Source organism: Haliaeetus leucocephalus, unplaced genomic scaffold (genome assembly GCF_000737465.1).
Source record: "Haliaeetus leucocephalus isolate CR32 unplaced genomic scaffold, Haliaeetus_leucocephalus-4.0 Scaffold61, whole genome shotgun sequence".
In the NCBI taxonomy this organism is placed as follows: domain Eukaryota; kingdom Metazoa; phylum Chordata; class Aves; order Accipitriformes; family Accipitridae; genus Haliaeetus; species Haliaeetus leucocephalus.
The window spans coordinates 204,807-217,567 of NW_010972497.1; the positions used below are offsets into that span (position 1 = coordinate 204,807).

The 12,761-nt window shown below is 40.0% G+C and overlaps 1 protein-coding gene across 3 annotated transcripts in view; it reads right to left on the reverse strand.

Annotated features, from left to right (window-relative positions):
- Nucleotides 1-12,761, reverse strand: part of SLAIN1 (SLAIN motif family, member 1) — a 49,041-nt gene that overhangs the window by 9,935 nt on the left and 26,345 nt on the right. Inside the window, exons 2-4 of one of the 3 annotated variants that reach the window (XM_010578010.1) lie at nt 11,512-11,661; nt 9,434-9,583; nt 6,859-7,197 (exon numbers count right to left, since the gene is read on the reverse strand). In XM_010578010.1, the coding sequence (XP_010576312.1) occupies nt 6,859-7,197; nt 9,434-9,494 (400 nt within the window). In that variant the 5' untranslated portion in view covers nt 9,495-9,583; nt 11,512-11,661. Of the gene's footprint in view, nt 1-6,858; nt 7,198-9,433; nt 9,584-11,511; nt 11,662-12,761 lie in introns of those variants that run through there. The other 2 variants (XM_010578017.1, XM_010578027.1) reach the window with 2 other exon arrangements.

Genomic DNA, 12,761 nt, shown 5'->3' on the forward strand with positions numbered 1-12,761 from the left:
AGTAGCAAACCTTCACTTTCTAGAGCTCTTTGCTCTCCTAAGACTGATGAGAAAATTAACAGAGAGGAGGATTGAAGGCGTAGAGCTGAGATGTATTCTCAGGTGAAAAGTAATTTGCCCAAATAGTCCTGTTTATGATGAATGCTGACATTTGCTACAGTTTCTGTGACCTCTTCTGCACTAATCTCGTTCAGTGGCAAGCCTAAAAAATCATGGGTTGTTTACAGTTTGTTCTGTTAGGAAGATGTAGATATTAACACCAGCGAGGAACTCCAAAGGACCTGCACCTTCTACAGCATCTGTAGTTATTGCAACCCACTACTGAGTCTACTCAACTATAAACAAATATAAACAAATATGATGTCTAAGTAGGATGCAGCCATAGAAAGCATCACAGATGTATCTTTGCCTTTCCCAGCTTTCTTTGAGATGTAATAGCATGACCTACACACATTGTATTATTGAGAAATTTGAAAGTGTGAAGAAAATGCAAGAACAGGTCATGCAAGTGAGTTAATAATCAGTTCCTGGTTATTACCACCAGAATAGTTCATGCATATACACACGTGCTTGTCACTTCATGAGTGTTCTATAGATGGGACACGTTGCCCTTGTTTCACATATCTGAAGCAGAACGATACACCAGAAACCACCTACTGCATGTTTACACTTTTTCCCGTGTGGCATCCACGCTGAATTGCCTGTTGCCTACAGCACAGGAAAAACTGGGAATTGTGAAATACAGGGTCCTCTGCCCTCAACTGAAAATGTGCATGAAAAGACCGACTCACAGCACACATCATATTCACTACTGGTGAGAAACGGGTCAAAAAGCAGGCAAAAGTGTCCCTTATTTTGTCAAACATTCCACAAAATTACAGTAAAGGCAGCAGTTTGCCTCTTACCCAGCTGCTTCAGTTCTGTTTTTTTCCAGGAAGTTCTTCCCCCGATGCCGTTTCTTCTATGAAGCCTGGGATCGGTGGCCCAGCTTCCTTCTGGCAGGACACCAGAACAGGCAGCACCTGCCTTCTGTCTTCTGGTCCCAGCACCGCTGGTGGCCGTCCCCATTTCACCGCTTCTGGGGTTTTTTTTTTCCTTCCCTGACCTAATACTATCACCGGCTGAAGATTAATGTCCATATAGCACGCAAACAGACCTTGCCCTTGGAGCAAAGCTGCCCCAGAAGAGGTGCGCTCTTGGTGGGCTGCCAGACTGAGAGTTCTGTAGTGGTTCTTGGTCAGTATCATCTTCTCTCTGCAAAACGCCTCATCCAGGGAGGCTTTCCTTGCAAGAAGGGCTTAGGTTGACTCTACAGTGAAGTGTCTTAAAACATGTTTATTCATTCACTGTTATTCTCTGCAAGTGTTGTCAACGTTTTATTTGAACAAAAGGACTCACAAGCCTCGCCAAAAGTGCACTATCGTTAAGGAATGTGATACAATGAATTATTAGTGTCTCAGAGAAATCTGTATCACCATTTAAGCTATATTAGCAGTTTCTTACTCATATTTAAATCCTTTACACAAACCCTGCAAATTCAACTCTGTCTTATCTGTATTGTATGCACAAATAAGTTGGGGAGAAACCATAAGGAAAAAATCTGTGCTTTTCTATTTTAAATATTATGTTCTATATTACGCAGATATTCAGAGTTTGTTCTGAAATCCTTACCAAACTTGTAGACTCAAATACAACTTCACCTTAAGTGATTAATTTGTTTTCCTCATCTTTGAAGACCTGAGTTCAGTATCTGCATTACATTTGTTATGATTATAACATTTATGACATCACAAATACACCAGGGTCTAGTTAAAGGTCTGTGGAATCGTCAGTTGATACAACAGAGACATCAGTGTGTAAAAACACAAATACAGGTTAAGAACTAAAAGCAAGTCTTTCAGTTAAGCGAGAGACACCATTCTTCATGACTGTCAATACCTACATTTTGCTAATGTTGAACACTTCCATTTTATTCAGAATTATTACTTCATCTCGCCCTGGCTTCACAGGCATATGTCTACCACCACAGATTGTTATAGCAAATTAAAGATTTTTCCATTATCCTTCTATGACTTCTCCCCACTGATCACTATTCTCAATATAACTTCAAAGGTGACAAAGTAAGATTTTTTCCTCCTTTTCTTCATTAAAGTCTGCAACAATTTCCTACAGTGAATTCTTCCTTCCTTCCTGAGCAAGAGAGGTTATGAGCAGAAAAACACTCTGTAAATCAGCAAATCAGTAAGGACAGACCTTTTCCTACCTCTCCAAACACACAAATCAATGTTAGTCTATACTGAACTGATCTCTAAAAACCAACCTACTGCCCCTGAAATGCTGCTCTTCTGTATCTGCCTGGAGTTTGCTTAAAAAAAAACCACAAAACCAACCACAAACAAATAACAAACAAAACCCACATCTGCAGCTTTTCAAATGAGGCAAGGGTGTTGCAACAGCCAACGATGTTCATAATATTTTGTCTGAGAAAAGTTATTCCCCAGAAGCATATGCAACAAAGTAACTCATAACTAGCAATTTCTCGAAAATAAAAGCAAAATTTTTCAAGTGAATCTGTGGTCCATTTATGAAGGTATCAACCAAGCTAAAAATTTAAAAATCAACATGAAAAGGTAATGGAAAATATACATTGAAATTAACCAGCTTGCATGCACTGCTACTCAATGAAGGATGTATTTTTCATCTGCCCCTTCTTACTGCATTGTAATAAACTCCTCCTTTAGCTGGAATAATTCATCCAAAATACAAAGTTTCCAATTTTCAGGTATTATAAAAATGGACACTTTAAAATCCACATGAAGTAAGGGGTGCCAGGATAAAACTTTATGAGTAAGCTTATCTCAAGAGCTGGAAAGTGGGCCTGAACACAAGAAAATCAATCCCACTTTCAGCATCTTGTCTATCCTGGATGATTTCACAGCACTATACTTCTGTTACTTATGTTTTCAGAAAAATCAGAAGTAATAAAGGGCATAGATATTAACATCTATTCAAAAAGAATAAAGTGACCAAACAGAAATAAAAAATATTTTTTAAAAAGTTAAAATGAAAGAGATTACTTATGTGTCACAGTTAAAAAAAAAAAGTGTACATTTATGGACACCATAAAGCAGAAAACAGCTTTGTTTTATGAAATTTGGTGGTATTTCTTATATAAAAATTACTAAAGTATTTTTGATATTAACAGTTAGCAACATTTTAAGTTGTTAACCATGAACTTCTTCAAATTAGAGGAAAGGGGAGAGAGATATAAACATAAATGTTTCCATTGCCAACACTTTAAAAGCTTTGTTAAATTATAACACACACACTAACTAGATGGACTCATTTTAGCTAACTGCAACAGATATTCAAAAGCTATTCATCTCCTGTCTCTCAGATCTTCTTTAAATGATCTATTTCTGACCCACTAACCAATTACAAAATCCCTGAAAACCAGAATGCCTTAAAAAGTTCAGAGATGGAATTTTTCTAATGTAACTCATCATTACAGAGAATTCAGCAGATTTCGGAGAGGGTGTAATTAAATAAGGAAAAAAAAAAAGCGGATTTCGTGCAAAGCTTTTCTATTAGTGTATTCTTGCCAGAATTGGAAATAAAACTTAGTAGAAAGCAAAGATAACATACACAGACTGCAGGTGATGGCTGCAAAAATGTCGTTTAAGAGGTAACAGGTATGCCTACAGCCTATTCTACAAGTGGCCCCAAATACACCTTAAACACACCTTAACAAATTTCACTTCTTAACGTATTTACATTTGCACGCATCTGCCTCTTTATGGTAGTGTTCACCAGGAGCCTGTCAGTACAGCAAGCTGTTGGGGACTGGCAGTAAACGGGACTGGTACCATTCACTCAGACATGGGTGGGATAAGGCAAGAGAAGGAACCTGGACCTGGGAGTGGGGGCTAGATGGTGTGGTATTTCAAAACAGATGTATGGTATTTTATTTTGAAATAGGTATCCAGCAATTTAAAACAGGGCAGAGTGTCAAAATCACAGCAGGGCAGCACTTTGCTGCAATACATTGACAAGAACAATGTGTGAGTTCAAAATTATGGCCTCCAACACAGCTGGACAACATCTGTGAGAGTACTCTCACCCCAAGCACAGGCAGAAGATTACAAGGGTGCCAGAAAGCCCAGACAACCTCTCCGCTACCTAAAATGCAATCTTGTGGATGGAGAACAAGGAGACCATCGGTTATAGTGAGAGACTAGACACCTAGTGTGCAAGTCAGCGCCTATGTACAGGTACCTCACGCCATTTGAGAGACCCTGGGGTGTCTACAGCATCTAAGCAGCACTGACACATGGCGACGGCAAAGCCAAGCAGGGTGCATCAAAGTACCCCGTACAGCGCTAAGTGCTTGCATCTGGGCAGCCGAATTGGGCCCTTCAGACACATGTGGACACCCACATCGCAGCATCTAAACGTAGGCGCTCCTCATCAGGCAACCAATATTATACTCTTAAAAGAATTCTTGAAGTTTTCCAAGTTTATCACACCTTCAGCATATTTGTTACAGTACAGGTAGTTGAGTAAGTACCTCAACTTGCGTACCATACTAAACAAACTTCACTAAAAGCAGGTAGGATAGCATCCCTCATACCATTTGTTCCTAAAGGCAAAAAATTGTACTTGAGCTAAACACATAGCCTAGTTTTGGGGAGACATTGTGTCAAAGCTAAACACTGTTTTTTCACCCCAGACTGAGTGCCAAAGTTCAACAGTTACTTCCCACCTACTCTTCTCTTATAGAGAGCTCTGTGAATGATCAGATGAACCAGGGACCTGGTTGACTGCACATACAAGAACAGAAGTGATCTCTCTGGGGTAAGAGAAAGAGAGATTTGGGAAGACTGTTGGAATGGCCAAGAGCAGCACAGCATGTGGTATGTGCGATTTTGATTAATTATGTATGATGCTTTCCACATACATTGAAAGCAGTAACTAAACAGTTTAGCCCTTCCATCTATCACACCCCACTTTCTCATTTGCCTTGGTAAACTGTAACAGTGCGGAACACATCATCCATCATATTGAGATTCAGACAAATTCTTATTTTGCAGTCTACCTCCATTTCAACGCGTAGGAGTTCTTGAAAGACAATGGAACTGTTGCCAAGATGATGAGAAGTGCCGATTAGAAGGTGTTGTAATACTACTCAGACATACTCAATACAGTGAACACTTGACTCCTTGCCTGCCAACAGAACACAGCCAAAGTAAAACGTTTGTAAACATCAGTATTTGCCACCTATGTGGATCAGTGCTGCATGAGTCAGAGGCTGAAGGTGCAGAAGCTGAAAAGATAATTCCCCTCTAAAGATAGAGGTACTGGCTATTACAGGATTGTCTGCCATCCCAGCAAACGGGTAACTGAAGTCATGTGTGTCCATCTTTTGAGCAACACCGAACAGGTTATCCAACGCATCAAAGTTTTTGAGAAAAAGGCAACCAGGTGGTAAAATTGGTGGCCTTTTACATTTATACACTTTCTAGTTAATAAACTAGGAGTCTAGTGTTTTCAGTGCCCTGTAAGTACTTCCTGAGGTTTCTATGTGGGAATCTAATACTTAAGTTCCACTGACATGGAATACGAAAATATCATTGAAAAAGCATTTGGGGACCATACGAAAAGATCGCAGCACCACATCCTGCCCTTATTCCTGAATCAAAAATGCCCCATAACCTTCCTTTCTATCTCCCCAACATTTCTGCAAGCCCATCAGTGCTGTCCCATTCTTGTACCTCACCAGGAAGAAAAATAACGTTGAGATTGATATGGCACATATGCTGTACCAACAAACACCCACGTTGCTCTACCCTGTGTTAACATCAGCTTTCTTTATGTACTGCCACTTGTCGATTATACTTCCACGCCATGTCTTACTTTGAATGCAAGTGCTTTTGGCACCAACCTGTCATGTCTTGTGTGTCAGGAAAGCAACATGCATACCTGGAGTGCTCTATAAATAGCAACTTTATGTTGTTTTGAAGAACACATTTATTTTCTTGCCCAAGGGTGAGCTGTAACCTGTGATGTTACGAACAAGTCCCTGACTGAAAACTGTTTTGAATTAGCTTGGGGAAAAGGCTGAAGGAATAGGAAAGTAAGATGCAGCAGGAGGAAGAAAATTGTGATCATAATAAGGAATGAAAAGGACGGTAACAGCAACAATGGAGGGAAATTTAAGTTTTGAATGAGCGCTGAGAGACAAATATTCCAGGGACTCTGGAATACATCTCAGATGCAGTGCAAAAAGGAGCAACGGCTCAAGATAGTTTGGGAGTGACATTATCTCCCACTACTTTAACAGTCTGCCCTACCAGACCTGGAACAAGAGCAGAGTGTTGACCCCTGCCATTAGCACTCATTGCGGATTCACAGCATAGCTGCATTAACAGCAAAGTCAGGAATAAGAAAGGGATTGATAAACTGACAACCCTATTTTGTATTTTACTGTATCCACAATGGACATGCCTAGGCCAAGCTTGAAAGCCCAATCAGTTCTTCTAACCAACTGTTAGCCTGCTAAAAGATGCTCTTCTTTCCTTTTTCTTCTTTCTTCACTTGTGGTCATCCTTGCAGCACTTTAAAACAGACTAAAGCAACAACTTTCATGACCAGGTCACAGATTACATTTTGCAGGAAATTACTTAACAATAACATACCTCAATCATTTGCACAGGCTTAAATTGCTTGTCACAATTCACAGACTGATCTAGCCATCACACACTAAACACACTTCACTCTGTTGACATAACTTGATCTTTAACATGGCACTGGCACTTTGCACAGAGAAAAGACCACTTCTCAGAAAAGCATGCAACCCACCTCCGTTAATCCTATTTGGTTGCTGCTCTGGAGTTTGGGCTTGCGGAGGGTAGTAGGGCTGCTGATAAGTATTTGAAGGGAAGTGTGGGGAGGTAGGGCTCCTCCTGCAGTCCCGGATACTGGAGAAAGTCTGTGAGTGAGGAATTCCTCTCTGGAAGGGGGAGCAGCGAGTCAGCCGTGGCTGCGGAGGTGGGAGGTGGTCAAACTCTTCCTCGTCCTCAAGACTATAGCGATCGTATTCCTGGTCACCGCATGTCCCTTTCTTTCCTGCATGCAGAGAGACGCTTGAACTGTGCCTTGACACAGATGCTGAAGTCGAAGCATAATCTTGCCTAAGGCCTGTAAATTCCAAGAAGAGGATGATTTGGCTTCTGCTAAGTGATTAACTCTTAATATGCACTTCAATCTTGAAAACTAAGCAGGTAAGTAGACATGACTTTACAGCAAGAATTGGATTTACAGTGTCACCAGGCTGAAGATCTGAGGTAGGATTCATCTGATCTAACTTTCGCTGTCTTTCAGCATCTGAGCCTCAATTATTTCCCTCGAGATCCATTTTTAATAAAAAAAAGAACACAGGCATCTCCAAAATGCAGTACCCGTGAGATGTCTTAGATACCTATCTTAACATAAGATGAATTGCCTTCAGGAGGCACCTATTTCTCTGCCAATAGAAAGACTACCTGAGTATCAAGTTTTTAACTTTTAAACACCTTTAATTAGAGGAATTAACACTCACTCTATTAGTTTTCCAAGTTATTGCTATTAAACTTTTATATACATGCAACGAAAATGCTGACAACTTCAGTTCCTAAACTAATAACCCATGTAAATATTCTGGCTCTCCAACCTCCCTGAACCAGAATTAGCTCCTGCTAGCAGCCGATCTCACAGACAAGGCTTAGTGGTAACACAGCTGTGTTTTGGACAGGTACGCATCCTACCACCCCCTTCTCAGAACACCAGGTTTTGAAAACCACCCCACTGTTAGCACTGCCCCAGAAAAGCATGTTTGCTCCGGGTCAAGTGAGAGAGGGAAACATTCACATCCCTTGTACATCCCCCCTTTTTCCAGCTGCACAGTAGCCAGGGAAAAAGGGGATGTACATTGCATTTCCAGGAGCTGAGTAACTCCACCAACAGCTGCGGATAACAACTTTCCTGGATTTACAAAAAGCCCTCAGCTTTGGCAGATGTCTTTGCTTCATAACAGAAACTTCTTAACATGCTTTCCCGCCCCTCCTCGAGGGGAGTTTCTATTCGTGGCCATGAAGAGAGCGTGCCCGCATGCACGTATAATACCATCACTTTCCACGGGATTAAGTGGACAACAACCGTCACGTGCTCAAACATTCTGTACCAGCTGCTACTGCAAGGATGAGATACAACTATTACACCTGACACAGATTAGAAGAAAAACAGTGTTTTCCCTTCCAGTTTACCAATGACCTGATTCCTTAAAGAGCTAATTACCTGAAGTCTTTTGTCTTTTTTTAAACCTCACTCTGAGGGAGATGAGCATAGCTGTCATTTAAGTAATGCAATCCTTTGGATCTTTGATATCCATAATTTTTTTTTCTTAAATTATTGCAACTTTCACATAATATCAGAAATTTTCTGAGCTGTGACCACACACATTTGCTAGCTGAGAATTCAGCTATCTTGGAAAGTCTCACACTTGCTAATCTCTCTGCTGAACATAACAAGTGCTACCAGACGTTCAGCAAGTTCGACTGCTGACAAGCAATCACTCCAGCCTGCTCAGTCTGGTTGCTGCAGGCAGACTGCAGCTCTAATTTTTTCTTCACATTTTATTTTTATTTTATTTAATCACTTATTGCTTAGCATTTTCCTTCAGTCACCACCTCTGAATTTCTCTTGGTTTTCATCTCATCATCTCCTCCTTGATAACTCACTTGGCACTAATAGGAAGTGAGAAAGATACTGCACTTACCGAGTGACTTCTAAGTCAAATGCCCTTTATTTATGAATAAAGACATTTTCCAAAAATTACTATCAAGCCAAACTATAATCTATGTCAAACAAGCTTTTGGGCTCAGATTTGTGCATAATCACTACTCTGAAACCAAAATGTTAAATTTAAATGCCCCAATTCAGGATTTAAAGGGGAACTAATCTCAAAATTCATCTGACAATTAAGAAGATCAAAGTAGAGGTAAAGAAATCCATGAACGCTGCTTATTTTTACCTTTCGCATGAAACATATGCATGAGAAAAATGCTTTCGCCTCTTCCTTCCACAGAAATAAAATTATTTTAATTAATTAATATGGTAAAACATTATAAATCTACTCAACAGGTACTCAACAGGTATGGAGCTACCAGTTGGGATTCAGAAAAATGTAAGCATCAAGCTTTGAAAGATCCAGTGCCATTTACCTGAACCCAACAACATGCTCACCTTCTCCATGCAGGTGAGGTGTTTTTCCACCTGCCACTCAAGAGGTGACACTGTTTGAGAAAGATCCGCTTGACTGAGACCAGACTGGAGCAGTTTTGACTGTTACAGGAAATCTTTCTCAGACTATTTTGAAAAATGAAAAAAAGCCACCTACTCTCCTCCTGTAGACGAGCCATGATCTGAACGTCGGTGAGGTCCTGCAGCTTGTATCCCATGGAGATGGAATCATCCTCCAGCTCCGAGGTGCTCAGTTCGCTGTCTATTGATGACTGTGGGCTCAAAGGGGAACTCCTAGAAATGTAACCTATGTAAGAAAACATAACCTTTAGTCTGTGAATACGGCTGGATGTCTTTCATTCATGGCTATCAGCCCTTCATGTTACAGCAACTTAAAATTTTTTCTGTATACCAGATGGAAACTTTCAGAAGTGTAGTGCAATCCACTAACCATTAGCAAAGGGCTTTGATACTTGTGAGAAGTAGTAAGTGTAGTAATGGATCAGGAATTCCTCTGCGTGTTCCCAAAATAGCATCACATAGCCCAGACAATGAATAATTTACCCAATACAGTTCTGATACAGCTCAGATTAGTTAGCATAGTCTAAACACATCTGCATTTGAATCCTTCTTATGGGACTGTGGTTCTCCCTACTCTGTTCTGAAAAGCAAGTGTGTATGTCACCAACTTCTGCTCAGTACTCAGATACCATATCAGAGCCATTTATCTATATTTTACTGTTTTTTTTTAAATTGTTTATAATCATCAGATAAATCAATGTCAATAACAATTAAGACTGAACATTGTGCAACAAGAGAGAAAGCATTGCCTCCCTCACAGAGCTACCTTTTGGAAAGGGCTCTGGATTCTACTTTTACCCTCCATGACAGTAAAATACAAACTCAACTGCAATTAGTTGCATAAGCTAGCTGTTACCCAACTTTAAAGAAAAAATATTCAAATAAAACAGTAAATCACTTTCTAATATCCTCTGGACCACCAGAGGCCCACAGCCTGCAGGGCAAGAACGGCTGCGACTACGGCTCATCAGCTGTGCTTGTACCACAGATGTGTTTGCATCCTCTAGCACTGCTCAAAGCAGCCACCTAAAATTCATCCTAAATTTAGCCGCCCTCTAATAATACCTCCAACAGCAAAGGACACACAGGGGATTACTTTGCTTTGGAAGGATGGCAAGGGGTAATGTGTTTGCTCTTTAAAATTTGCAAGTTACAACGGTCCTTGAGGTTTTGCAGAGGTAGTAACAGCTGTGCCCTATTGGAGCAGCAGTGGGAAGCTAGATGAGATACCTGAGGGTATCTCAAATAGCATGAGATGCCTTCATTAGGGACTAAACTACATCCCACTAAATAGGGGAGCTTAGACATCTTGCTCACACAGACACGAACACCAAGCATTCAGTCTGGAGCTGTATCTCACCTGCAGTGCCATATCCCTAACAGGGCTTTCTGCACTGATTTCACACGTTGTAAAGAAAATTGTGCACAGATCAGTGTGACACTGATGCTAACTTCCTTAGACCACACCTGCTCCTGCCAGCAATGACATGTTAATGCTTCTTCCCCAGAAGATTATTTTCTCTACCGCCACTGCAGCTTAAGAGAAGTCACAATATAAATTGACTCCTGACTCCTGTAGCGAAGAAGGAAAAATGCAACTCTTTGCAATTTACAGCCTATAGAAGAAAGTTTGCATTTTTTCCTAAAACTCCTATGTCCCCTGAAAATCAGTGCCAAACAAAATAAATCTTGGATAGTAGCGATAATGCCAGCTTGATAATGCCAGAATGCCATGATTCTTCTGGCTATTTTTACTATAGAGAAATTCTCCCTGCAACTTCATTACACAGCTGCACAGATGTTTCTGTAGACATAAGGAAGGGGCACAGTGGGGCACAAATGAGCAATAAAGGGCAGACAAAGCTGGGGACTGTTTAAGCTGACACAGTTGCAACTATACTCTCAGGTAAACCATTGCTGAGAAATAGGCTCTGTTTACTACCATCACTTTCCTGTAACATGCTGTGTAACACAGAAGATAAACTACACTACTAGTTAATTGCCACATTTTAGGTAATTTTTAAAAAATCTCCCTCCGAGATGAGAGTCTATATACAATCATCCGAACAGTGTATTGCTGTTAAATGCTAGCAAGATTAGATTAAATTAAGCAATTCTGTAAGCACCGCAAATCAATAAAAAGATAAGCATTACCTGTCCGTTCAGGTGTTAGTATTGCTTTACTGGAGGTTTTAGAGAAGCTGGGACTATTAAAGCCATTGGTATATGGGGTGAGTCTCGCAACAGGACTATAGGGAAAAGCCAAGGAGACAGGTGTAGAGAAGAGGTTCCGCCATCGGCTAGCTGTTACAGATGCAAGGGAGGAGGGGGAAAAAAAAGATTTATAGTTATAAATAGAATAGTGCTGTTAGAGAAAAAAATAGTCTCATCTTAATCTGTTCACTATACATTTTTTACTTCTGGCAAAAGGAAAATAATGGCCCAAGTTCAGCAGCAAACCAGGATCAGCAGAGCCTTCTAGATGTAAAAGTATGCTCCAGAAAGTTTTCTAGCAAATATGTCTTATTTACCATTTTCTATGCATACACCATTTTGGTATCTATTCATCATGTATATCACTGGGTGCCAACACACAAAGTAACAGAGGAAGTAAAAACCACTACAGTTAATAGAGAAACACAGATGAAATTTCTAGTGTTTTTCAAGGAATTGTTCGTGGCAATCAATCATCACACAACTGAATTAGCAGTTAAATTAGCAGTTATGGGAGTTCAGAGACACAGCAGTAAAAGACGCTTAACCATCAAGTGCTAAAAACAACTGTAATCCCATAGCAAGCTTTTAAGCTACCATATTTCCCCTTCTTTTTTTACAGCATCAAATTCCTGATTACATAAGCATGAAATTTTTTTTCAGTGTTTTTGGAGGATCAACCAAATAATAAAACAGGGCACCTCTTTTTCTACATATTGCTTACGATAAGCTTGCAAGGCATCTGGTCTGCTCAGTAACATCAGAAACAGCTCAGAATAGGCAAAAAAAAGAAAGGTTTATTTAATTTACATTTTTTAGCTCATCCAGTAAAATATGAATCCAACTGTCCTTTGGTTCGCCTATTTTTTAACACGCGTTCAAAAGGCAAAATAAACAATATCCACATGCTCTTCAGAAAATAAATAAATATTAAAGTTGTTTTAAGTAGAAGGAAAAGGCAAAATTTAAAAAACGTAAATTTCAGAGAACCCATTCAGATACAAGCAAAGTTTGTACAGATGAAAAACAAATGATAGTATCGCATACTTATTTGTGTTAGAATCTATTTTGTCCTGACATGTGTCATGTACAGTGCCACAAGGGAGGGTGCTAGGAACATATCTACACCCAGCTCAGAAATCAATGGCATAACCTTGACGCTTAGCAGGCATACTTTGTGATGTAAGATG